We start from the raw sequence: 25,514 nt of genomic DNA, 5'->3' as shown, positions 1-25,514 counted from the left end.
GCATGCCACGGGCATCTGAGGTTAAAATCTCTAGTAGGAGTTAAGAGTAAAGTCTCCGCGGACGTTAAGAACAACGCTAGAGTAGAACTGGTACGTCAGGATTTCGTTAAGCATCAAGAATCAAAATGTACGAGAAGGCAAGATAACAACGATAACGGTCTTAAGACACAGGGAATTCGAGAATAATTGGGACGTTAGGCCCTGTGCGTTATGTGGAGCAAATGGTGACCGGTCCGTCTGTAGCCTCCAATTTGAAGGTACCGCATAGATGGAAGGGTCACGAGGAAGAGTCCTCCGAGAGTTCCAGTCATGCCCTGTGCTTGAGGCTTCTGTCGCGGCAGTCGATATCACGTACGTTGACCTTGATAGAATTCTGGAAGAGTCAGGCTGGCCGCACTCAGGGCCTAAATACCACTCAACCGAAAAACGAATTCGGATTTTCCAAAGGAATTATCGATTGGCTCTGTATTAAACCATTCCCGGAGTAAGAGCGGGGGAGAAAGTCACAAGGAGGGTGCTGGGAGGCAGCGAGTACCGCCAAACGGGTGTATGCGGCATTTGATCCGAGTCATGGCGTCCGAAACATTTTGGCCCATCCATATTGGAATTCCAGACGCTACCAGGAATTCGCTGCAGTAGCCTGTTCGGGTTGTGTTCGGGTTCAAGTTAACGGCTATACAATGAAACAGTAAAGCCGAGTCCGATAAACGTTTGAGAACCTCACGAGGCCCAATTGATTCAATACCAGAAAATCTAGAATATCATGATCGGGAATAAAACGAGCTCGGCTATATGTTCTCACCGTACTACCACGAGATGAAGCTGGCACTATTACTTATACCGTGACATCGTCTTGCTATCGCCATCCTGATCTCACCTTCAAATCGAACACTGGTGAGTAACTTTGGTTTTCATGTTCAGTTGCCGTCGCTGCCAGGCTTGTTGGATGATCTAACAAACTTGGGATAATAATCACATGGCATGTTTCACTGCTGCCGTATGTCGCCGCGACTCGCACCATCACTGTGATAATCGATAATCTACGACTCCTACAACATCGCTTATCTCGGAACTAACCAACATGTCAGACAGGATAAGACAAGTATATAATCACCTCTCAGGTTCAAACACGATGTCGGCGGGTAAGCCCTGCTTATAATTCCGTCACTGTACCCCGGCATTCAAATCATTTCACGAATCAGAAACATGGCAGGATGTTCCCCTTGCTCCACCCGACAGGTGCGTACAAGCTACAACATATTTGTATCCTTCACTAAAAGTCACGGATAGCATTTTTAAATTGACCGCGGCGTATAAGGCGGATACGTTTCCTCAGAAGGTCAACCTTGGTGTTGGAGCATATAGAGATGATGACAATAAACCTTGGGTCCTTCCTGTTATCAAGAAGGTGCGTTCTCTTTATATCCTGACTACGTTCTAGACTTAATCGCTGCGCCCCCATAGGCCACACAAATTCTTCTGAATGATCCTAACATCGATCACGAATACCTCCCCATCACGGGTTTACCAGAGTTCAGTGCCGGTGCGGCAAAGCTCATCCTTGGTGCCGATTCGCCTGCTATCGCAGAAGGGCGTGCTGTTAGCGTGCAGACCATCTCTGGAACTGGCGCAAACCACTTGGGAGCCTTGTTTCTAAGCAGGTTTTATCATTGGGACGCCCCAAAGCAGATTTACTTGAGCAATCCCACCTGGGGTGAGTTTTTGTAGATGGGTGCAACGGAAGTTTAATCGGGTGTTCTTGTAGCTAACCACCATGCCATCTTCAAGAATGTTGGAATCCAACCTATAGATTATCCTTACTATGACCCGGCCACCATTGGGCTAGACTTTGATGGTTTCATTGAAACCCTACAAAGTGCTGCGCCGGGCTCGGTATTTTTACTACACGCTTGCGCCCACAACCCTACAGGAGTTGACCCTACTCGTGACCAATGGAAGCACATCGCTGAAGTCATTATCGCCAAAAACCATTACGCATTTTTCGACTGCGCTTACCAGGGTTTTGCAAGTGGCGACCTCAACAACGATGCGTGGGCAGTTAGATACTTCGTAGAGAAGGGTGTGCCGATGCTTGTGTGTCAGGTCAGTGAATCACTCATTGGACTACTGCAGCACAACTGATTGGACCAGAGCTTCGCCAAGAACGCAGGTCTGTACGGCGAGCGGATCGGTGCGCTGCACGTCGTCCCTCCTACGAAGGATGCTGCAGACCGTGTTAAGAGTCAGCTGTCGGTTTTGCAGCGCAGTGAAATAAGCAACCCACCGGCTTACGGTGCACGCCTGGTGAGTTGATTTCAGTATGAACTGCGCTCATCTGATGAGGGGTGGGGAATAGGTCTCGCTTATCCTCAACGACAGTGCCCTCTTTGACGACTGGAACCGCGACATCAAGACCATGGCTGAGCGAATCATATCCATGCGCAATGAGCTTTATCGACTCCTGACGGAGGAGCTGAAAACGCCAGGCAGTTGGGTTCATATCATCAACCAGATTGGCATGTTCAGGTGAGTTTGTGCCATTGGTCACGTATTGGCGCCACGATGTGGCTTGGATGGCGCAAAGCATACCATCCTGGAAATGAATATCGTACTGATAACGGGCGACAGCTTCACTGGAATCAACCCATCTCAGTCGCAAGCACTGATAGATACTTTCCACATTTACTTGACGGCCAACGGACGAATTTCGATGGCTGGGCTGAACTCGCACAACATAAGATACTTTGCAGAGAGCTTGGACAAGGTGGTCAGGGGGCAGGTGTAAATGACTTGCGGATTGCCAGGGTATCTGATAGTGATGTCTTGGAGACGAACGTGTTAGATCAACTGTAGGTCGCTAGGAACTTTGACAACTCAAATTTGCGTTACATAATCAGCAGGACGTCAGTTATAAATAGATTTCTACTTATATTTGGACTGAATTGTGCAGAATTTCACCAAACAACGACAAAATTAACTTTGAAACTTCGCTTGCAAATGTCCTTCTTGGAACTTCTGTGCGACACTGAACAATCAAAATACACCCAATTGCAGTACTCGGCCTTTTCTATGGCAGCCCTGGAATTGAATCCAACAATGATTTGGTACGATTCTCGCGAATACCACACAGCTGCTGAAGTCCGAACAAGGTTGGCTGGTGCATGGAGACAACATTCTACCGATGGGCCTGTGGCTGAGTGCTGAGTGCTGAGCCACACTGCTGGCCATACTAGTCACGTATTTGTAACTGATGCCAAATTGGCGCGGTCTCCAACACAGCGTGCACATGGATGTGACTCCGCATCATGGTGTTACAATAACATGTAACCGAGAACCCCTCCTACGGAGGTCACCATGACCTTAGCCCCTATCCCGCCATATGCACCGTCTTGGAAGACTTACCGACTCAACGGAGACTCGTAGAGACGCCTAGAACGGCCTGGATGCCGTTAGATGACCTAGACCAGCCTAGGCTACATCTGGACGGACCTAGATGGTCCTCGACCCGGATCATGGAGAAGCTCTGCTTCATGGTCAGAAGAGAAGCCGCATGCCGTAGCATGCGCAGTTAGACTCAAAGGCATGCTACGCCTTGAGGTCAGATAGAAGAGGCATGGTAAAGCCTCATGGATAGATAATCGCCCGCATGGCATCAGATAAGATGCCCTTGTATGGACACACTTATACCTACCTACCGAACGTAGTATTGGTCTGTGCACACGGACGACAGTATATAGAGCAGACAGAATCATGTATATTCCCTACTTGATTCTACTAGGTTTTCATCAGAACTTCCTCTGTGTGAATATCCCAATCACTCAGTCTAAGCCGCACCTAAAGGAAAGCCGACACTACCTTTAGTGGAACCCCCGAACCTCTCATTCGAGAGAAGATCCCCGTCTCTCCAGTAGCGAGCCCGCTATCAGATTAGGAAATCCGCCTAGGGAGAGCTCGACCTATCCTAGTCGTAACAATGGACTGCAATGCTCAACCAATGTTGAACAATATATTCTCCTGTGTTGAGTGCCGTTGTAGACGGGCGTGCAACAACCTTGCTTATGGAAATGAAGCTGTGGTCAATGGGAAGATCCACAAGACAATCAAAGGCTTCCATTTCATATCACAGGAACCTACCAAGAGTGGTGCTTGCACGGTGACAATAGTTTTCAAGACCCTCATTCCAGAATTCCAATCATCCCGAGTTATCGCTGACAGGGCCAGGGTAGATGAACCGACAAATAAAATCTGACAGCACACAAGTTTGACTGGTGACACAAAAGAAATTTCATCAAGATGCACGTCCGACAAGACAATTGACAATGGTTCTCTTGCAGTGAGATTGGATGAAGCGTGTGGGACCGTGATGGTGACAGTGATTGATCGCAAACAGCGGCGGTGTCAGAATAGTGCAGGCGTTGAACGTCTAATATGCAAGCTTCATGATTGCTAGAGGGTGCGTCCATTTCAGTGTAACCAATCATCCATTCCAGGTACATTCAATACTATGACAGACTGCCTACCTTGACTTCTTCAAATCTGTCTTTACGGCGTAGTTGCTCAAAGTCATCACAATAGCTGACCATGGCAGTAGCGGCATTGTCCCCGAAACATTAACCTGGGATTGAACACAACCGAAAGGCTGGATGTGGTAGCTTCTGTGTGTTCACTTTGCGTTTATCTCATGTGGATATTATCTATACCCAGCTCCGAATTGATCGATCGTTGGTTTTGGAAACGAGAGATGAATATTCCTTTTACTACTCAAGAGTTCACAGGCCTCATGATATCAATATCCAAACAAATCACATCTTCATCATTTGTTCTTTCCAGCCAAGCTGGCACTCAAATGATCGACTTGTACTTGTGAGTCAAGCCAAACCAGCGAGCGCAATCAACAGGCTTTGGGGTTTGTACTCAGTGCAAGCTGGCCTCCATTTTTGAATGACTACCATTTTAGGTGGCGGAACACTGATAGGTACGTCCAGGCTCCATCACCAGAGACTGACATGCTTCTCAGCACCAACACTTCAGAGCTTGTTTGGTAACTCGAGGTAAGGCCAATTTCATCAGATTGCTTAAATTAACTTATTTAGAACTTACTCCACTTGGTTTGGCGCCCAAGTATGTCAAGATGTCCAAGGTCTCAATTTGACTTGGAGGGCAACTTGAATGTCTTAACATCAAGCCAACAAAGACACTCAGAGCTGAAAAGCATTTTGAAGACAATTTTTAAACTTAAGTGTTGCAAGAAAAATGAGTGTATTAAGATGCCAGCATGAAAGCATGGTGATCTATCAGGCTATAGTGTCAGATTTAAGCATAAAAGTGTCTGATTAGACACAGACCTTTATGCTTGAACTGTCTAGTTCCCTGATGTTTGTATCTTGATGCTTAAAGGCTTCTTCATACATACCTGCTTTATGCTTCAAGCTTCTCATCATGCATAAAATCCCTTTTTTGGTAACGGCCCTCCCCCTTTCTGGTGTAGAGACTGATATCTCTGTGGCCTTGTAGAGGTCTAAATGATGTCTCAACCACTTCCAATTATAGTGTGACTCATATCTCATCCCAGCGCACTTGGTGCCTCAGCGGCCACTCATGCGCATGAGCACTTCGGTTGTGCATCGGCGTGTGCATCCTCAGTTCCGTCGCTCGTCCTCTGTCCATCCATTCCATGTCTGTTCAGTTCGTCGGTGCGTATTCCCATCATATTTCTATTTATTCTGACATATCTCTGGCGCTTACACTCATATTCCGTATGTTTTGTCATGGACCCTTATATTACATGTTATCACATATTCACTCCACTTCTCAGCTCGCTTTAGCGCCTGACAGTGCTTAGCGCTACTTAGTATATACTTGTGCCTGGCTGTAGAATGATTATCTTCCTTCCCGCACATTGTTGGACTTTAAGTCTAATTCTCTGTCATAGCCGACAATCGCTATCAGAATACCCAAAGATACTCGAGCACTAGTTGTGGCATTGTTCTAAAACCTCTGCTTAATTGTCCTCCGGCTCGTTAGAGTCGCTCCGCTCCACCCACACACGCGCACCGTCACACTTCGTCACTTGATAGTGCTTTTGTCCGTTTGCGCTTCGCTCATCGTCGTGCACCTTATTAGGCTTGACTAAGCGCCTGGTTCAGTGTTTTCCTTCCATTTATATGCTTAGAGGAACTTTCTCAGTAGCAATCCCCTTGGGCTGACATTAGCTTGTGCACAGAGGACCATCTGAGTTTATCTCATACTACCTATTTACCTACCCTTTACATTCCTCATCTACACCGGCTTCTCCCTGCCCTTTGCAGCTTCTTCCTTCTCCTTTGCAGCTTCTCGCCCCCCGATGTGTTGTGTCAGATCCAAATGTTCAGGCCTCAGGCACCTCTATGCCAATGTGTGGGAACCCTTTTGGTAAAACTGTACAGTTGATGAATGTGTGGTACTTGCTGTCTGTTAGGCTTTAAGACATCTTGATATCGGTGTAGCACTCAGGCTTACGCTGAGCACATATTCAGCTAATTCCCAATGCATGTCAAACACTTGAATCACTTTCCAATGTTATCTGACGCTTACCCACTCAATCCGATGTTTATCCGCTAACCTGACGCTAATCCAATGGACCCGATGTTTCCTGTGCATCGGACCCGATATTTTCCTGCGCACCCGTCCTCCCTATGTCCTGTCCTGTAGTATCTATCCCCACTAGGTGCGCAGTTATCAGTTTTCACACCGCTAACACTGTAGACCGTGTTTTTACATGTCCGCAGTACCACATGTCTTATTACATAGGACATTGGACCCGAAAATTACCGCTACTACTTTCGCCTATAGCACTCTGAAATTCTACATAGACACTATATATTTTACATGCCTCCTACTTACTTATTTACCTTTCTACCTCCGAGTAGGAGGAGGTCATTAGATATTTGTAGTTCTTGGTTGAATTCTGCAAATATCATCCTTTCATTATCCGAAACACTCTGAAAACACTGACAGTAACCCACCATTCACTATCCCCGACACTCGTTACATTCCCAACGCTAATCCAATGTAACCTGATGAAACCCGCTAACCCGAAACCTGAAAACATTGGACCTGACGTTTTTACCTTCGGACTAGTAATTATACCTTCGGACTCTGTTTCCCGTGCTTCGGACTATCTCCCTTTTCGTATAACTAATTATTCTAATACCTTACAGCGAACCCCTCGGGTCGAACGCACTTGTCTTGCAAGTATAGCAGACTAGGCTGTGTCAGACCACAACATTATTATATTGCTGATTACTTACTTCATGTAGTGTTCAGCTATTGTTGTCTCATTACATTGGTCATCTCCTTTTGCTACGTCATTGTATGTAAATTTATAAAGCGATATTTGGGTCATAATGGTCTGAAAAGCTCGCAGGAGCTGTCTCGAAAGCTGAGAACTTGCGGCAAAATAACCACTGGGGCGCTGACTTTGAGGTAATACTGTTTGTCACATTCATTTGTCCTGAAGTGCTGGTACAGCAAGTGTCCCATTTAAGTGAACCAACTGTTACAGTAAGTTACCTCACGTGCAGCCTTCAATGTTTCAATGTTTCAGCAATTTCAACATTCATTCATTTGTTAGTAACACTTCATGCCAGCCAAGTACAAAAGTGAAGCACAACACCATGAGGCCTGGTTGTGATCAAAGCGAAGATGTTATGAAAAGTGAGTGTCATTGTGTCATTCGTGTCATTCCACACATCTAATCTCAATGCCCAAAATGCTTGTTTGTCCTACTAGGCACAAGATTGATGAACACTTATTGAAGGAAATCACACCTTATCTTGGATCTGGAAAGCCCACGGAGTAGGTGCAATAGGTGACAATAATGAGTCCATCTTGTCTGAAGGTAAGTGCTGTCATTTTACAGATGAGGATTTGGCCTTGATCATCCACAGCCTTGCATATCAAATGGTGCAAGTTGAGAGCACACACCAGCCAATGGGCTAAAGAGGTTGAGCTCCTGCAAGAGGAGATGCGCCGAGTCACAGAATTTCTTTCCTGGAATGCAGCATGGTGGGAGGAGCAGGCCGTTCACAGGACTGGCTTGACTACAGCAGAGTGGGAGGGTATGCAGGGATATGCCAGATGCCAGGCTGCGATGTGGAGGGCTATGCGAGACCGATTCCTAGCCCTGTGGAGTGTTGTACCAGTTCTCCTGCAGTTACCATCGCCTGTTGCCCCATAGGATGTTGATGCTTACATATTAACCTGTTTTGATGGCTTCTATTTGATGTATGAGAAGAGTAGGACACAACGACAAGATCAGGAACACAGATCCAGAACACTGCTCGAGATCTGGGCAAGATTGGGTAAGATCCGGGCAAGATTAGATAGTGCAAGGCCTGATGTCAGTGTGGTCTGTATGGTGATGCTTGAAGCTCAAACACTATCACACTGTAGTACAGTTATCTCAGGAGTGATGCTTAATATTGAGGATTAGATGCATTTATGCATAAAGGTGCATGTCAAATCAGACAGTTTTATACTTAAGCCCTATAAGTACAGGTGGATCTATGAACCACTTTATGTAGAATCCTCGATAGACATCCAGAGAATTGTAGAATTGAAGACCGCATGGTATGAACTGCATACCAAATATTGGGAGTAAGTGAGCACTAGTATGCACATCTTGTGCTTCAATGGGGGTGAACATTATGAATTTCAAGCGGTCTAGACAGAAATGGGATGTTGCGCCTGAGTCGATGATGGCTCCTTGTTTCTTAGCAGGTATGTTGATCTTCTTCACTATGTTTGCTAGATTTTGCTAGATCTGACATTCATACTGTTGTGGTAGTAGTTTGGTAGTTTTGGTCTACTGCATTGTTTTATGTGTCAGCCCATCGACCCTTCTATCCCTTCTATCCCTTCCATGGTTCCCGACCTCAAAGCCTTTGTACATGACAGGAGAGCCTTCACTTCTTTCATGGCACAGTTCCTACCCGATAACATTCCCTACCAACCTCCCTGGAACCCATGTAACGATCACAATTATTCACCTGATGACAGTGATACGCCCCTCACTTCTTGCTGATAGATGTGTCCAAGGTACAGTGGACCCAGATTGGGATCGAGAACTGTTCAAACATGGGCAGCTGCCCTTCCCAAGGGCAGTGGTTAGAGGAGATGAATACTCCAGTGTACTGAACATTGGTCAACAGATCTCCTACAAATGAACACAATAACTTGAGAACCCATTCAGCTGGTATAGGGTACTCGTGGTCATTGGTCAAGACAGATGTCATATCCCGTATTCCGGACCTACATCCGACAATATTCCCACACCTCATCCGGACCTTCGGACACCCTATTCACTCTATTCATGTCTCCAGTCCTCTACCCATCCGGATCCCTGCACCTCTGCACATCCACATCCGCGCATCCATGTCCAGATCCCTTTACCTCCGTACATCACACCTCCATACCTCTGCAGCTAGCCTGCATCATTCATCCTTTGTCCTATTGCCCTAATATCATATCCCGTATATCCACGCTTCTTGTCCGAACATCCGGTCCGGTCCGGTCCGGTCCGATCCGATATACGATAAGCTTCCTAATTCATTTCCTGTGCATATAACGTTGACACAGCCTATTCCTCTATTCGGTATTCCTTGTCCTCGGTATCTCGGTTATATTTACTACCGGAATGCTTACTGATCCGTTAACCTATGCTTCATTTCCGACTCGCGCTTGATAACTTTGCTTATGCTTCATACATAGCCTCGGACGCTTGCTTACTGATCTTTCCGTTATTTCCTTAGTATATAAACTCTTGTATATGTCCTGTAGTTCCTCAGTCTGAATATCATATTAGTCCTCGCACTAGATCTCACTCTAAGTCCTCATATCAGTTCTAGTCTATCAACTTAGTCAATATCCATCTCGGGCCTAGGGAGAAATTCCCTAGGCCAGAGCTCCGCTTATCCGCTTATCCGCTTATCCGCTTATCCGCTTATCCGCTTATCCGCTTATCCGCTTATCCGCTTATCCGCTCATCCGCTTATCCGCTCATCCGCTCATCCGCTCATCCGCTCATCCGCTCATCCGCTCATCTGCTCATCTGCTCATCCGATCCTCCGAAGTTTCCGGACGTTCGTCCGAAACTTTCCCGTGGTCCTCCGGACCTATTCTGCTTTGGACTTTGTCCTTGCAGCCTTTCCTCTGTTTGCTTCTACTTAGGACTTGTCCTAAGTAGCCATTACACGTATCCGTATCAGGACGAAACCTCATCGTAATTTCCGGAAGTTCCTCCGGAACTTTCCCGCACTCGTCCGGAAGTTACTTGTACTCGTCCGGAAAGTCCTTCCAAACTTTCCCGCGCTTCGGATGTCCTTGGACTTTCTTCGGACATCATTCTGAAATTAAGGGCACATACTCGGGTAAGGGGCGCAGCGCACGAGCTGAAGCCAAGCCCCTCGGAATCAGTCCTACCCTCTGTGCATGGTCTTAACAACAGACATCCATGGGCGATTGGAACCTCAATATCAACGACTCATGATGTGCCATGTATAGGTGGTGGCAATTACTAGAAAAATGTCAGATGTGATGCAATGGGGATAGAGATTGATGTACATAAAAATGTGTTGTGTGACCTCAGCGCAACCTTTATTGTGACTTTGGCATTCTCATGTGAGCAAAGATACCCAAATGTAGCTGGAGGGTGTGGAAGTATAGTCCCTCATGGAACAAACATTTCAGCACTCAAACACTCCTGGCACCAGATTGATTTCTTCTCCAATGTGTGCCATCTTTCTCTGATATTGTGATAGAGCATGTGCTTGCCCTGTGCATCAACCTCTGTGTGGAGAGAAAACCTGGTGTGGTTCAGGCATTTGAAGATGGGCCCATCAAAGCTAGGGTTTAAAGGCATGACAGGAAACTATGGGTACATCTATCAACCTTATGTTGCATCACTATATCCCCTCCCAGGAAGCTCTCACCTCTGCAACTGAGCCTGTGAAATGGGGCCATGCTAATATGTGAGGTCCCTCAGATAATCAGTGTCAGCATCTGGACCACAGAGAACCTCAACCACAGCCTATCCTCATATGGGGTGACATAGATGACACATGGGGTCCTTCTGACCCTGGATGTCAGAGCGGCCTGGATGTTGATCCCCAAGAACAGGCACCCTCTGTAGTTCTGTTTCCAGAGTCTGAACAAAACAGTGGACAGTTGCGAGGAGAAGATTGGCAGGTATTCTTAGTGTGGCACTGCAACAGAAATAAGAAGAGAGAGGAGAAAAACTCCAGCTCAATGGCAATCACATCTGAGCCATATGACGACAGTAGAGAACCAGGATTATCCTGCCAAAAAGACTGCAGTATCTGAATGGCAGCCCCAAGAGGAGTTTGATGACTTTCATTTATGCATCCGCATCTCAAAGAATGATATACCTTTGGTGTGGAGGGAATACAGTGCAACTACAAGGATTTACAACTCATTTCATAATGAGTGGGACCTGTGTGATGCATTGGATCCCACTAGCATTCCCAACAGCGACCAGGAGGTTGAATTTTTTACTCCTCCCGCTCCTCCCACCTTGCCACCGCCACCACCTCAACTGCCATTACTGTCCAGTTTCTTGCAGGATATCAAACAATACTTCAGTCACCATGAAATTGCCTCCTCATCAAAATACAGTCATGGCATCAAGCATTTTGTCTCAATATTGTATTTCCATCTCATATTCTGACTGGCAGGCTGCAGCATTGACATCTATGCCCTGAGGTAGATCAGCCATCTTTGAATCTTAGATCTGCAAGATAGAGTGGCTTCACCTATGCCAACTTGTTGGCGATGTAGGTGCAGATGTCACAACAATTCCAGATGCGCAGAAGGAGGTCATCACTTGTTTCATAGGTTACTTGGTTACATTGCTGGCATCTGAGTTGTCTAAAATCCCATTCAATCTCTGGGACCTAGGACCCGATCCTTCCCTGGCAGTCTTAAATGTGGGCATTCAAGTTTCCTATATGCAGCTTCCCCAGCAATGGCTCTACATAATAGAGCCAAGTCTATCAGCAAGTCTGGTCCCCTGGAAACTGATTGTCGCCAATGCTGCCTCTGCTCTGATGTGCCTCCAGTGTGACTGGGGGTCTGACATTACAAAGATCGCGCTCAACCTCCTTCAAAAAGGCATCCATTGCAAGACATTGCAAGCCATAGAAGTCGCACCTGACGCATATTGCCCACTTACAGAACTCCATTCATACTCACCAACTTACACGCTCTTTTCAAGGCCATTTACATGGATTATGTCGTATATGAACAACATCACCACAAATTCATGAATCAGCCTTGTGCAAGAGCCGCACTTCTCTATGGTGGGTATGGAGGCTGGCTCTGCATAGCTTTGGCTTCAATGATCTCCCCTCCATTGTGGAGGGAATCTCATGTAAAGCTGTTCCATTTGGCCTCATGTTGCCCATCAATGGTTAGACTTACTTCGATGATGAGCTGTCAGAGGAGGAGGAGGTTGATTTCATGTGCGGCATGTATTACACGGATAACAGTAAGTTTTTCTTTCTGACAATGGCACTATAGACAAGATCTCTTGGTGGCCCAGACCTCAAGCCTGGGCTGCCTCAGGGTTGAATGTGGGGTTCTGGTCCACGCAATGTGGAGATCAGTTCCAAAAATATCTCAACAACATCTGATAGGGTGTCTCCAGAATCCACAACACACCCATCAATTCAGAAAGTCTGGGAATCCGAATTTCCGGCAGTCTCCGTCCGGCTGCGTGCGGGTCTGTCCGGATCCGTCTGTGCACAACTTGTCAGTTCTTAACGTCGCATCACACAATGAGCTCATTTTTACGACTCGTTACTGTCTCAAACACAATATTAAGTTAGCAATATACCAGCCTTGCCTTGTCGGGTTACAGCTTTGTGTAGTTATAGATATGGTTTGGGCATTTGCCTGTCCTCCTCGTGCACCGGGCTGGCCGGCTTTCTTCCGCTACACTTTTGTGCTCACCTACTACCAATAACTGGCTTTCTCATCCTCCATCAAAGGTGCTACATTTATGTGCTTGCCTGCCAATTGCAATGGACTCAACTGTGAACCTTGCAGATTTGTTGCAGATTCTAAACTGTTACATATTTGTACTCGTGACTCACGAGGGTATCTCTGAAATAGTTCGGACCACATCTGTGCACTGCGCTGCAGTTCGGATGTTCGTGTAATGTATATATTAGTGTCATACTCCTTTGTTGCTCCTTTGCATACAAATTATAGTGCCGGACAGATCCAGCCGGACTCGGCCGGACGGACCCGGAAATTCGAATTCCTAGATGCCCTCCATCAATTATGATAACAGCCCAATGTCCACCACACAGTGGAAACATTCCCTTAAGTTCAATGCAGGTACCAAAAAAATGATGAAGAACATTGATGCTGCATGTTCCCAATTCCTCACTAATAACGCAACTGGTGAGTATGGTTTTTTGTCTCATTACTTGTGCATCTCTTTAAACGAGTTCCTGCTTAGTTTTTGCAGAGAATTAGCATGAAATTATTGTATTTGTGATTGCTAATGTACATCTTGGAACAATTGTAGTTGTAGTTGTAGTTGTACAAATGGTGATTGTATAAATTATGAGTCAATACTGTATAAATTATGTGATGCTTCCCCTCAATGGACAACCAAATGTGAGTCACAGTTCAGCCATGCATGGGCCACTCATCCGGCTGCTGTGAGCGGGCAATGAGTGGGTGATGGGCGGGCAATGGGTGGGTGATGATTGGGTGATTTATTTTATCTGCAGACAAAACTTGAAGTTTGTCATGACATTCTGTTGCCAGTATAAACTTCAAATGTTCAGGGGCATCTAATTGTTGGCCAAATCTTGATACTATCATTCCGAGTAATCTGCAACATGCATGTAATATGCAAAATGTTTAAAACACCTCAACGCACTGCTCAACTCACTTCAAAAAAATTCAGGCATATGTAGACTACTTATGTATGATGTACTGTCCAAGTAGAATGAAAAGTTCTTGTGTGTTGCAGCTGCAAGAGATGAAATAGTGGTAATTTGTAACCACACAGGAACATAAATCATCCAGATCCCATAGATCCTACAGGTATATTCACAAAGTTATACCTGGAGCATCACGATCACCTCGTCAAGATTCAAGAACACAATTTCAATAAAGGCCATCCTGTCATTTTAAGATGCTATAGAGGAAGAATTGACGATATGTATGAAAATGTGACAATGGATAGGAGAGTGTGTAACAAATTCAATCTCCTCTATGGCACACTCGGCAAGTGCACCAAGTCTTTGTGGCATTGTCATCTTCTTGTGCATCATTCTCACATCATTGAAACAATGGCACCAAACTGAAAACTGGACAAGCTATGTGATATAGCCGCGGCCTTGTGATTACCGCAGACTGGACTCAAGGCAGAGCTGCTCCAGCAAATTTTGTAGTTCTTTGATGGTCAACCTGAACTCAAGAAAAACCAGCAGTATGAGGGTTTGTTCAATCCCCCCATTCTCACAGGCAGCATGTTGAAACTGACAATAACACTATTGAGTCAGTACCGCTGTAACGAGACAACAATTGCTGGACACTTCTTGAAGTAAGTAATCAGCAATATAAAATGTTGTGGTCTTGTATGGCCTAGTCTGCTATACTTGTAGACAAGTGCGTTCAACCTGAGGGGTTAGCTATCTGGTATTAGTCCGAAAGTAGTGAAATGATAAGTGATCAAAAGTCCAAGTGCAGGAAACAAAGTCTGAAGGTATAACCATGAGTCTGATGCCAAAGCATTGGGTCTGATGTTTTCGGATTAGCAGACTAGCAGGTTTTGGGTGCGGGTTCAGCGGACTGCAGAAAATAGTGATAGTCAATGTTGGGAAAGTGAGCAGAGTGTGGAATATCGATAATGATGGGTGTTTTTGGATAGAAAGAGTGGTAATATTTGCAATGTCAACTAAGAACTATGAAATATCAGGTTTGACCACAAAGCATCAGGAAATGGCTCCCTACTACTTGGATGATGAATAATTCTCGAGGTCAGTCCAATATATATGTAACTACATAGAAATGCAGAACCCTAGGCAAAAGTAGCAGCAGAATATTTTGGATCCGAAGTACATGTAAATAAACATGAGGCACTGCAGACTATGGGAAAACATGTAATAGCACTGGCTACAATGTGAGTAATGTGCAAAATAATCAACTATGCACCTAGTGGGGCTAGCAAAACAGGACAGGACATGGATAGGACAAGTGCATGGGAAAATATTGGGTCCGATGCGGCCGAAATGTTGGGTCTGCTAGTCAAAGTGTTGGGTCTGCTGTCAAAGCATCAGATTGAGCAGGAAGTGATTATCATGCAATGGGCATTTGACATGAATCATGAATCAGCTGAATACAAGCCTAGCGCAAGCTCGAGTGCTACACCGCTGCGGCCAAAATGTCAGGTCCACTAGTCAAAGTGTTGGGTCCACTGTCAAAGTGTTGGATTGAGTGGAAAGTGATTATCGTGCAACAGGCATTTGATATGAATTGTGAATCAGCTGGATATGAACCTAGTGTGAGCTCAAGTGCTACACCATGCTTCAGCTTCAGCCTCCCCCTATTCTGAGTCCTCACTTTGTGCCAGCAGCCAGTAGTAGAGTAGATTTTCAAGTGGGTGCTGAGGTACAGATGTATGCATGCAGTTAACCTTATTCAGGACCATATCAGCAGTACAATCACAATAAATACATGAACCACAATACTTAATGATAATATATTGCTGTATTCAAAGCTTCAAGCTCAAGTTCGATGACTCAATGCCAACAAATCAAGAGCTGCGCAGTATGGAGAGTCAAAGTTGACTGTGCCGGTGCTATGCCGAGGTGTGACTTGACATGACCATATTTTGCAGATTAGCAGTCAGACCCTGAATTTTCTTGGCTTTCATCCGACACCACACCACAATGTCCTAAAAATGAGCAAAAATCAGATACATATAGAGGAGGTATGGATCTACAATACTCTAAATTTGTGGAAGATAATATGAAGTGGTTGACAAGTTACAAAAGATTTGCTGAAAAAGTTGCAGAGTACCTGGAATGATAGTACACTAGCAAGCATGTGGTCATCTGCAAAACTTGAAGTTTTGTCCAAAATTTTATGTGAAAATTAAATTTTAAATTGAAGCAGATGTGGAAAACCTTATCATATTTCTTATGCTTGTTGACATGAGTTCATGGTACCCTGTGATCAGTCAGACCTTACTCAGTTCTTTCGAGTTTCTCCAAACCCTGCATAGACAAAGTCTGAACACCCTCACATCATTCATAACAAAAAGACCCCAGGCTCTGCTCAACATGTTTGCTTCAGCTTAATCGTGCAATTATATTATTGAGCGGTATAAGTTTGATGACTCACTAGTTCCCCTCCACCTCATCCATGTTCCCATCTTGCAGTTCAGTGCCTTTGATGGTGTACTTTGTGGGTGAGTACTTCGATTATGCACAATATAATATAGCCCAACCTATGACAAGACATTCTGACTCATTTTATAGCCATGAGCTAGCCCACGACATGTGTTGGTGTTGTGTCATCATTGCTAGGGATGGTCATGGCATTGTTGCCAGGGGTGGTCACATTGGTCCTGTTGCTATCATGTGTTCGTGCATCTGTCCCGTTGACACTTGTTGACATGGTGCGGTCACAAACACTTGTTGGTGGTGGTGCTGGCATTGGTAGCTAAGCAGTTGCGAGAGGTGACAAGGTGCCCGCAGGTGGTGGTGGCACTTTGGGGTGTTCAATGGTGAGCCCAGGCATGATACTGCTCACCTCATCTCAGAGTCTAACCTCTTCAAACTCCTCTTCTCCTTCTCTCCCACAACAAGACATTCTGACTCATTCTATAGCCACGAGTAGGCTTTGCAGTTGTGTCATCGACTCATCATTGCTAGGGGTGGTTGTGACATTGTTGCTAGGGGTGGTCACATCAGTCCTGTCACTATCATGTGTTCGTGCATCCGTCCTATTAACACTTGTTGATGTGGTGCAGTCGTGAACGCTTGTTTGTGGTGGTGCTGGTGTTAGTGGCTGAGTGGTTGCAAGAGGTGATAAGCATATATTAACATTATTAACATTTTATAACCAACAGACTTGATAACTATATATTTAACTTGCTGCACAGGTCAGGATGTGGGTCCACAGTGCACTCGCTGCAAACACCCGCTGGCAGCTTCCACATGACTCCAGTAAACCGATACCATCATACCAGGTGACACCTCTGCCCTCTGCAAGTGGGTGTAGTATTCCTTGCTCTGTCATTGACAAACTTGCTAGTTCGTCAATGAGGACAGAACTGCTCCCAACATTCACATTAGCAGATGGACAGTGGATCTGTTGTCGCACTGATGGTACATGTAATGCTGTGGTAAAATTAATGTCAGCAATGTTTTAATACTGAATAATGTTGTTACCTGTGACACAACAACAACAACAACTAATAGAAACATTGTGGACAACACCACCTTGCTGAAAATACATCAATGCTGAACTTGGAGTGCTGCAATAGCCCTCAAAGTATGTATGGGAATAGTTGAGCATGTCCATTGGGTGTGGCTGCAACTCAGTCACAGTGCACACATAGTACCAATTCACGCAACTCTGTCACATGAGGATGGTTAAGATAGACTGTATCGGAGTGATAAGGGGGCATTACTAGTGCATAGTGCAAGTAACAATGAACCTTGCATGAGGTGGTTTGTATATGTAGACTCGAGAAGGGCAGTCTCTCGAGCCTCACTAAGGTTCACTGAGGAATCAATTTTAAAACATACTAAATAAATGAGACAGAGAGCACATACACGAAAAACCACATTGGCTTAGAGAACAATAACAAAATGCCATTGCATGGCCATAGTGATTGGTTTTGAATCGGACTGGAGTACGTTGCTCAGTCACAAGAGCACAGAAGCACTCCCAAATGATGCCACAATGTTGAATCCAATCTTTGAGGTTATGTGCAATGATGCGCTCCCTGGTGATCTTAAAAACAGGACTAAGACAACTCAGTGAACAAGGACAAAATAATAAGATCATGATGAATAATGCTATCTCAACTGTTTCAACCAGCTCACAAGAGAAGATAGATAGCTCCATGCTGGCATGCTGGAGGGCTCTAGAGGTACAGAAAACTCCTGCATATATAGGCATGACAGTGAAATATGGGAGAGAACGAAGGAGATGGTATGAGTGTCAAGTGTCTTCCTACTGTTCTTTTATAGCTGGCTCACCTCTCGAAAACAAACTCCAAGTCCATTACCACCTCCCTGCTGCATTTCTTGGTTCAATTCAAAGATCCAAGATGCTGCTAGTAGCTTGCTACCTATAGAGAAGGGGTAACCGGCTCTCTGTATCATATTCTAGGCCACATATTGACACTATTGAGACTACAAGTCAATAAAAATCATATGAGAGTGAGTGGGAGCAAATACTGGACCCTCCAATGTCACTATTGACCAGTCCTTTTAAGCACAAGTCTCATATTTCCCCCTGGTTGTGGACCAGAAAGGCTAGGTGCTGAGACTAGAAGCAGTAGAGAATATTAGCTAGTGGGAATATAGAGGGATGGACCAGATGTTATCTGCTAGACTAGTAGGACTTGGGTAGCAACACAGTGACAGTTGTCAAATACAGAGGATGATAACCTACACAGGAGCGAGAAATGGCGGCCTGAGCATTCGGAAAGTAACACAGACAGAAGATATTTGGTAGCTGGAAGAAAGTATGCACTCCGGAGTCCCATGAATCTCACACAGAGTCAAATTATTGCTGTTTGGCATGCCCAATCCATCCTTAGCGATGCAGGACTGTCAACATCTGATTTCAATCACTCACCACCTGGCACACCATCCGCATCTTCATGCACATCTCCTGTAGCATCTTCCTTCACCACCTTGATCAGCAATGAGCCCTCGCACGTTGTACAGGCCTTGAATTATATCCCACCCCTAGCACACCATTTCACTGTGGATGAAGTCTTACAAAAAGCTCACCATGTCAACCGACAGACAACAGCTGATGCCATAGTCGAGCATCCTTGTGGGGCAATTGTATAGAATATCCTCAGACTGAATCAAACATAGGCCAAGCAATTGCACATGTGTTTCCAATTTCTGTAGACTGTGATACTCATGAATTTGACAATCCTAAAGCATGCTTCCAGTACTCACTAGGTAATAGACATGGTGGCCAGAAAAAAGTCATTTGTCATTTCCTTCGAGGTAGTGATGGCCAACCTGTCCTCTGTAACAGAATTTCAACCTCTTGTGAGTGGCATTGTCTATCTGAGTCAGTTTTGCTCACTGACTTCACCAATATCATGCTTAGGTAAGGGGCTCAAGGCCTGCGCTGCTAATATCCATGTGTTCAATACTACACATTCATACACACACCATACACATGTCAGCAAGCTCATTGCTCCTCAGGCTGCATTTTACCCCTATGACGACACAGCAGAAAGGGAGGTTTTCATAAAAACTTTTGCATTCTTCTGTGCACTTCAAGAACATGGTTGTGCTTTCCGGACCACTGCTGACTTTATTGACTTTGTCAACATCAACATTGAGAATGAATACATTTTCAGGACTGCAGTGCAGAAATGTACTTCAACATCTTGTCCAGGGAAGCTCATCACACGGACTGACAGGTACAACCAACAATTCATCCAGTAAGTTCTATTGTAGCCATCCTACTGCCAACTAATTGAATCATGATGGTGGTAGATGTGAATATCATTCATCTGTTGATCAAGCACACCTCATTCTACGGAATCTTCAAGCATTACTCACCGACGATCTCGTGGCAATTGCTACCTATGAAGAAAATGCAGAGCATCATGGTTACAGGCCTCGTGTGCTATGCAATTTTGTTGCCTCACCAGTTGAGCATAAGCAGACTTGTGGTAAGGTGATATTTTTTTTCAACTTGAACTCTGATGTCATGACTTACATTCACCCAGCTTATTGGCATAGGAATGCAGCCGGCATGTTGGAATGAGGTAGTCTCCATAAATGGGGACATGACTGTAAAGAAAAGTTTGATATATATGTCCCTGTTGATGTGATTGCTGTACCCTGAATCATTGTTATTTGTTGCAACCCCCACTCGCACCCACCACCTGCTCCCATCAAAACACCTCCACCACTTATTAATCTATTCAAGTCACTACTCCTTGATATGGACTGGGAGCTTGCAGATGCAACTCCGAGACAAATTGTATGTGACTCTGGTTTCATGAAGGGACTCCGTACAGCTTTAGGCTGGACATCTCACCGAAGCCCCAATCTGACTAACCTTCACCTGTCCCTAGCAAACCTCAATCATGTTCATCAGCTCATCAAAAAATTTCATTATGAAAAATATCCTATGGGGACTGGTTTCGAAGGTAAGCTGTGTTTTAATGTAATACCCTAGCTCTGTCTCCAGCTGAAAGACAATTCAATCGTATTTCAAGGCGCAAGATTGCTTGTTGACAAGGATAACCAGCTTCCACATGATGCTCGTTATGTCCAGTGTGCGGAATCACACATACTCCCAGGCACTGACACTGAATTCCATCTTGTTATCTGCATGAGTCCTCTCATGTCACGCCATCTCCTGCTTGCACACCATGTGTCCATTAATATGTCTTTCAAATGTCTGCATGGTTGGCAGGAATTTGAGATTGAGGCATGGGATAACAACCATATGAGGTATATGTTTGTATTTTCTTTGCTTTGATTAATCTATACTAATCTTGAGTATTCTGCTAGCTCTTACTGGTGCATGAGCATTCATAACTTCGCAATCTGCACAGGCACATTTACTTCTCTTTCACCGCATATTTGCAATTGCTAGTGAAGATACAGGAATGCCAGTGTAGCACTCAGGCTCGCGCTGAGCACATATTCAGCTCATTCCCAATGCATGTCAAACACTCGAATCACTTTCCAATGTTATCTGACGCTTACCCGCTCAATCCGATGTTTATCCACTAACCCGACGCTAATCCGACGGACCCGATGTTTCCCGCGCATCGGACCCGATATTTTCCTGTGCACCTGTCCTCCCTATGTCCTGTCCTGTAGTATCTATCCCCACTAGGTGTGCAGTTATCAGTTTTCACACCGCTAACACTGTAGACCGTGTTTTTACATGTCCGCAGTACCACATGTCTTATTACATAGGACATTGGACCCGAAAATTACCGCTACTACTTTCACCTATAGCACTCCGAAATTCTACATAGACACTATATATTTTACATGCCTCCTACTTACTTATTTACCTTTCTACCTCTGAGTAGGAGGAGGTCATTAGATATTTGTAGTTCTTGGTTGAATTCTGCAAATATCATCCTTTCATTATCCGAAACACTCTGAAAACACTGACAGTAACCCACCATTCACTATCCTTGACATTCATTACAAACCCGACACTAATCCAAGGTAACCTGCTAACCCAAAACCCAAAAACATCGGACCCGACGTTTTTACCTTCGGACTCTGTTTCCCATGCTTCGGACTATCTTCCTTTAGTATCACTGATTATTCTAATACCTTACAGTGAACCCCTTGGGTCGAACACACTTGTCTACAAGTATAGCAGACTAGGCCGCGCAAGACCACAACATTATTATATTGCTGATTGCTTACTTTGTGTAGTGCCCAGCAATTTTTGTCTCGTTACACTGGTCTTGTTCAAACACATACATGGCAGCGGCTACAAGTCAGTAGTGGCAGATGCCCATATGGGCCAAGGTCTTGGTGTGTATCTATTATACTTTCCTTAATCTTGTGAAGGCTAATACAATTACGGTTAGGACTCAGGATGTTTGTATGGAACTTTGCGCAAACAATGAGACACCATGCATTTTTGAACCACATCGCCAGTTATGCCAACTCAACGCCTATGATCATCTTTGTCGGTTCTACCATTTGTGCATCGTCCATTTCAAGCAGAATGTTCTCGCCCTTCGAACACATGTTTCAAAAGACGTCTACATTACTATGTTAAGCCTTTCTGCATCAGAACCACAGCCAGATTTGCAAAGGACTTTTGACATCATCAAGCAGGGTGGTAGGAAAGCTCAAGGTAAGTCCCATAGTAGAGAATAATTGAATGTATAGTGACGAAACACAAGCATGGCGAAGGACAAGGTTGAAACTAACAAATTTGCATTGCCAGCACTATACCGTCCCACAAGCTTTATTACTGAAGATATATGGCGCGCATGTCCAGCTACCATGAACGGCAATGAGCAGGCTCACTGGAATGTTAACCGTGACAGCATGAACTTGACACTTCTAGGTGGCATTATGAAAGGACGAGCCTTTGATGACTGGGCAGCACAGAGCATTGATGTTCATGTGTCACTGGGCATTGGCACTCATGATCGTGATTCCACTCATGTTTACCATGCATCAAGAAGTATCACTCGTCAAGGTATGCATCTTCACTCGCACCATTCAATTTTTAACAACAATTTAGCTCTATCACAGCACTGCCACGTCACACAAAATAATGCAGTGGTACGACCCAGTGCAGACAATGGACACCAGGATGCACTACAGCAACCAGTGCCCCAAAGAATCACACCAGTACCATCCTACACACTTACTAATGCCCTTCACCCAGACATAAGAGGAGTACCAGAGTCATGTCTATGGCCAGCGCAGCATACTGTATACACTTATATCACTACACATCAAGTTGTGACCAGTGAGTTCGACGACTTGCTAGTTCCACTCCACCTCACCCATGTTCCCATCTCGCAGTTCAGTACCCTTGATGGTGCACTTCATGGGTGAGTACTTAGATTATGTACAATATAATGCAGCCTCGTTGTTTCAACCATGCTTGGGTGCCACTCAAACCTCAATCAACCCAACCTACAACAAGACATTCTGACCCATTCTACAGCTACAAGCAGGTTTCACATTTTCGAGGAATCAACTTGAAAATATATTCATTACTACATGCTAGGATACAAATGACACGACATCCAAAGACCAAGTACCATGTTAGCAATGAGAGTGGTACATATGGGAATAGTTTGGGAATTGTTATGCACTCAAATAGATCTGTTATGCAGAGCCCTAAGAGGGGTGTCGTCCGCTAACGTTCATGATGTAACCGGAAGGGTCCGGTATAGCGAGTGAGACTGGCGACGTCGAGTTGGCAGATATCACAGACACGCATGTCACGTGACTTCTAAGACGGCTGTCTGTGAAGTCACTGAAGTCAAAGGGAGGACAGTCTTGTCCTAACGATGACCATCAATCAAGGTGGACTTAGATGCAATGAGCACCTAAGAAAGTTGTACTAGAGACAAGAGCTGAGAGGCTCTTGAAGGAAGTAGTTTCAAGGGAAGATTGAGTAGATTCAAGTTAGGGAATCTAATACAAGATGACCAACTACTTATACTAAGTGGAAAGAGTTGAGGGCTGGGTTACCGTACTGTAGGTAAGGGGAAACGGGAAACGGAAAGGGTATAGGTACGTTGGCAACACAGCCTGATTAGTGATGAGAGGTCGAATGCAGAATGAGACCGATGAACGTTGGACTGGGCCAATGGTAGAGTTACAATGCACAGCAGGTGCGAGTCAAGGGAGACAAGAAGGGAAAGCCACATTGGTGGCACGAGTCTGGACGAGTCATGGTGCCAAGGCACGTGCGCACATTGGTGCGTTATCAGAGATAAGGTGGATGATGGGGTGGAGACGAGGGACGGGAACGGTCCCAAGAATCCAGTCAATGGATATCCAGTAGAGGAGGACGAGCCGGTAGATGGTGAGGGCGAGGATGAAGGGAAAATGATAGGGGGGCCACATGACCGATGTTACTTGTAACAGGAATGGTATGAAGTTGAGGGAGACATTGATGAGAGGAAGACAGCGACAATAGATGTCATGGAGGAGCAAGCACACACAAAGTGAGGATATTTAGACTTCAAAAATGTGATGAAGAGACTCGGAAGATCAAACCGACTGAGTAAGGGAAGGTAATTTGAAACATGCCTGAGGCCGTTCGTGTTGGAATCCAAGAGAGCCAACTCGAAAGGAGAGAAAGTTGAAGGAGAGTGGGACATAGAGAGCGAGTGCATCCAAATGGGCGATGGCGAGCAACACGTCAACGTCGGCTCGCACCTTACAATGTTTCAGTTTATTTTCTTGTATATCAAAGTCCTGATGCACTCACCTTATAAGCCCCAGTCGCAACATCAAAACTAACACTTTGTAGCATTTATCTACCACTCTGATGTTGAATAGATTCGCACCTTTGTATGGGTACAGAGTTTGTTAGTAGAGTCTTCTACACGAATACTGAGATATTCGCACTGTTGTATAGCCTTCATGCCTCCCTTTTGATGTGAACTCCAATAGTTCGTTATATACCGCTCGATAATAATTGCACGATTAAGCTGAAGTGAACGTGTCGAGCAGAGCCTGGGGTCTTTTTGTTGTGAATGATGTGAGGGTGTTTAGACTTTGTCTATGCAGGGTTTGGAGAAACTCGAAAGAACCGAGTGAGGTCCGACTGATAACAAGGTACCAGAAACTGTGTTGACATATAGTCTGTGGGAATTAGACTGGTAAATCTGGGTTTGAATTTGGATAGTGCGCGGGTTCGTCAGGTGACGTGACAGATAAGTTCTTTTTGGGACAGTAGCTAAGTTCATGTACTTTGTTCGATCATACATTATCATGATGTTCTGTCGCTTATCGACAAGTTGTCGTCTCTGAAAACGACCAGTACTCTTTTCAGCTGCTGCAGTGCAGCATTTCATTTGAATTCAAGCTCTATTTATGATCCATACTCTATTGAACTGAATCAGCCTCTTCAAAACACTCTGCTGTTCGGACTTTCTCCTCCAAGTCGAAGAAAAGATGACCGAAAGATGGCCCAACAATGAAGGGGATGAAAATGAACAATTTATCTGGCGAAACAATTAAATGGTTGAACTTCCCAGTATGAATTGACTGTTGATTGAAAACATGAGTTAAAGTATCCCCTTACACAGCGAAATCAACAGCTTTTCATGTTGGGTGTACCTGCCATAGTGATGCATCATTTGGAGTGTCCTCGTTGATAGATATTGTAGATATGCCATATTTCAGACACTCTTTCACCTGGTGAGCTCTTTGTCGCACTCAGTACCTAAAAAGCCAAATTTTGGTCTGACCTGGGTAATCTGGAGGTGTTTCAGTGGTGAAATCGTCATACTGATGGTGTCAGGACGGAGGATAATTGGCAGGATGAGACACAGTGTCTTCCCACAGCCTGTACCTGCTGTTATTACACTGTCACGGCCGTTGAGTGTTGCAAGAGCAGCCTCCAGTTGAAACTCTTGTGGCACAATCAAAGTTGCTGTAAGGATGTACACAAGCAAGCAAGCACGAAGTGCATCTGTTCTGTCTGTGTTACTCAGTGATTTGATGTAGTCAGTAGGAAGCCGTTCTCCTATCAGCAAGCAA

General features: G+C 44.9%; 6 protein-coding genes across 6 annotated transcripts; 4 read left to right on the top strand and 2 right to left on the bottom strand.

Annotated features, from left to right (window-relative positions):
* The first annotated feature begins 793 nt into the window (after positions 1–793).
* Positions 794–2,985, top strand: HD556DRAFT_1416607 (pyridoxal phosphate-dependent transferase). The gene is made up of 9 exons (XM_041304345.1): positions 794–894; positions 1,089–1,142; positions 1,203–1,239; positions 1,291–1,408; positions 1,465–1,714; positions 1,766–2,103; positions 2,152–2,304; positions 2,357–2,526; positions 2,629–2,985. Exons 2-9 carry the CDS (start codon positions 1,133–1,135, stop codon positions 2,783–2,785), a joined length of 1,233 nt encoding a protein of 410 aa, XP_041153739.1. The 5' UTR covers positions 794–894; positions 1,089–1,132; the 3' UTR covers positions 2,786–2,985.
* A 3,294-nt stretch (positions 2,986–6,279) lies between these two features.
* Positions 6,280–7,384, bottom strand: HD556DRAFT_1313623 (uncharacterized protein; the record flags this gene model as incomplete). Its single annotated transcript, XM_041300822.1, has 6 exons — positions 6,280–6,384; positions 6,574–6,601; positions 6,664–6,738; positions 6,883–6,946; positions 7,223–7,248; positions 7,290–7,384. The coding sequence occupies 6 exons, from the start codon at positions 7,382–7,384 to the stop codon at positions 6,280–6,282; spliced, it is 393 nt and encodes a 130-aa protein (XP_041153738.1).
* Positions 7,385–7,655: 271 nt separating this feature from the next.
* HD556DRAFT_1313622 (uncharacterized protein) lies at positions 7,656–8,218 on the top strand (the record flags this gene model as incomplete). Its single annotated transcript, XM_041300821.1, has 3 exons — positions 7,656–7,695; positions 7,799–7,879; positions 7,929–8,218. The coding sequence occupies 3 exons, from the start codon at positions 7,656–7,658 to the stop codon at positions 8,216–8,218; spliced, it is 411 nt and encodes a 136-aa protein (XP_041153737.1).
* Positions 8,219–12,474: 4,256 nt separating this feature from the next.
* HD556DRAFT_1248514 (uncharacterized protein) lies at positions 12,475–12,689 on the top strand (the record flags this gene model as incomplete). The annotated part of the gene is made up of 2 exons (XM_041298778.1): positions 12,475–12,544; positions 12,577–12,689. Coding segments are annotated over 2 exons (183 nt in total), but the record flags the coding sequence as incomplete, so codon positions are not given.
* A 4,480-nt stretch (positions 12,690–17,169) lies between these two features.
* On the bottom strand, positions 17,170–20,294 carry HD556DRAFT_1313621 (uncharacterized protein; the record flags this gene model as incomplete). The annotated part of the gene is made up of 15 exons (XM_041300820.1): positions 17,170–17,423; positions 17,744–17,833; positions 17,946–18,042; positions 18,135–18,194; positions 18,291–18,382; positions 18,517–18,582; positions 18,895–18,952; positions 18,978–19,007; positions 19,053–19,179; positions 19,230–19,302; positions 19,363–19,402; positions 19,452–19,498; positions 19,848–19,871; positions 20,008–20,081; positions 20,170–20,294. The coding sequence occupies 15 exons, from the start codon at positions 20,292–20,294 to the stop codon at positions 17,170–17,172; spliced, it is 1,257 nt and encodes a 418-aa protein (XP_041153735.1).
* A 1,887-nt stretch (positions 20,295–22,181) lies between these two features.
* On the top strand, positions 22,182–22,847 carry HD556DRAFT_1449897 (uncharacterized protein; the record flags this gene model as incomplete). Its single annotated transcript, XM_041307667.1, has 2 exons — positions 22,182–22,482; positions 22,528–22,847. The coding sequence occupies 2 exons, from the start codon at positions 22,182–22,184 to the stop codon at positions 22,845–22,847; spliced, it is 621 nt and encodes a 206-aa protein (XP_041153734.1).
* Between the last annotated feature and the right edge of the window lie 2,667 nt (positions 22,848–25,514).

Source organism: Suillus plorans (assembly GCF_016647745.1).
Source record: "Suillus plorans strain S12 chromosome Unknown HD556scaffold_95, whole genome shotgun sequence".
Lineage (NCBI taxonomy): Eukaryota > Fungi > Basidiomycota > Agaricomycetes > Boletales > Suillaceae > Suillus > Suillus plorans.
The sequence above is the reverse complement of the archived record's forward strand: the minus strand, read 5'-3'. Positions and strand labels throughout refer to the sequence as shown.

Bases quoted from the DNA above. Each gene is read 5' to 3' on its own strand.
- HD556DRAFT_1416607 (XM_041304345.1), top strand. The intron at 1,240-1,290 runs GTGCGTACAAGC...AGTCACGGATAG, and splicing joins CCCCTTGCTCCACCCGACAG to CATTTTTAAATTGACCGCGG. The intron at 2,527-2,628 runs GTGAGTTTGTGC...AACGGGCGACAG, and splicing joins AACCAGATTGGCATGTTCAG to CTTCACTGGAATCAACCCAT.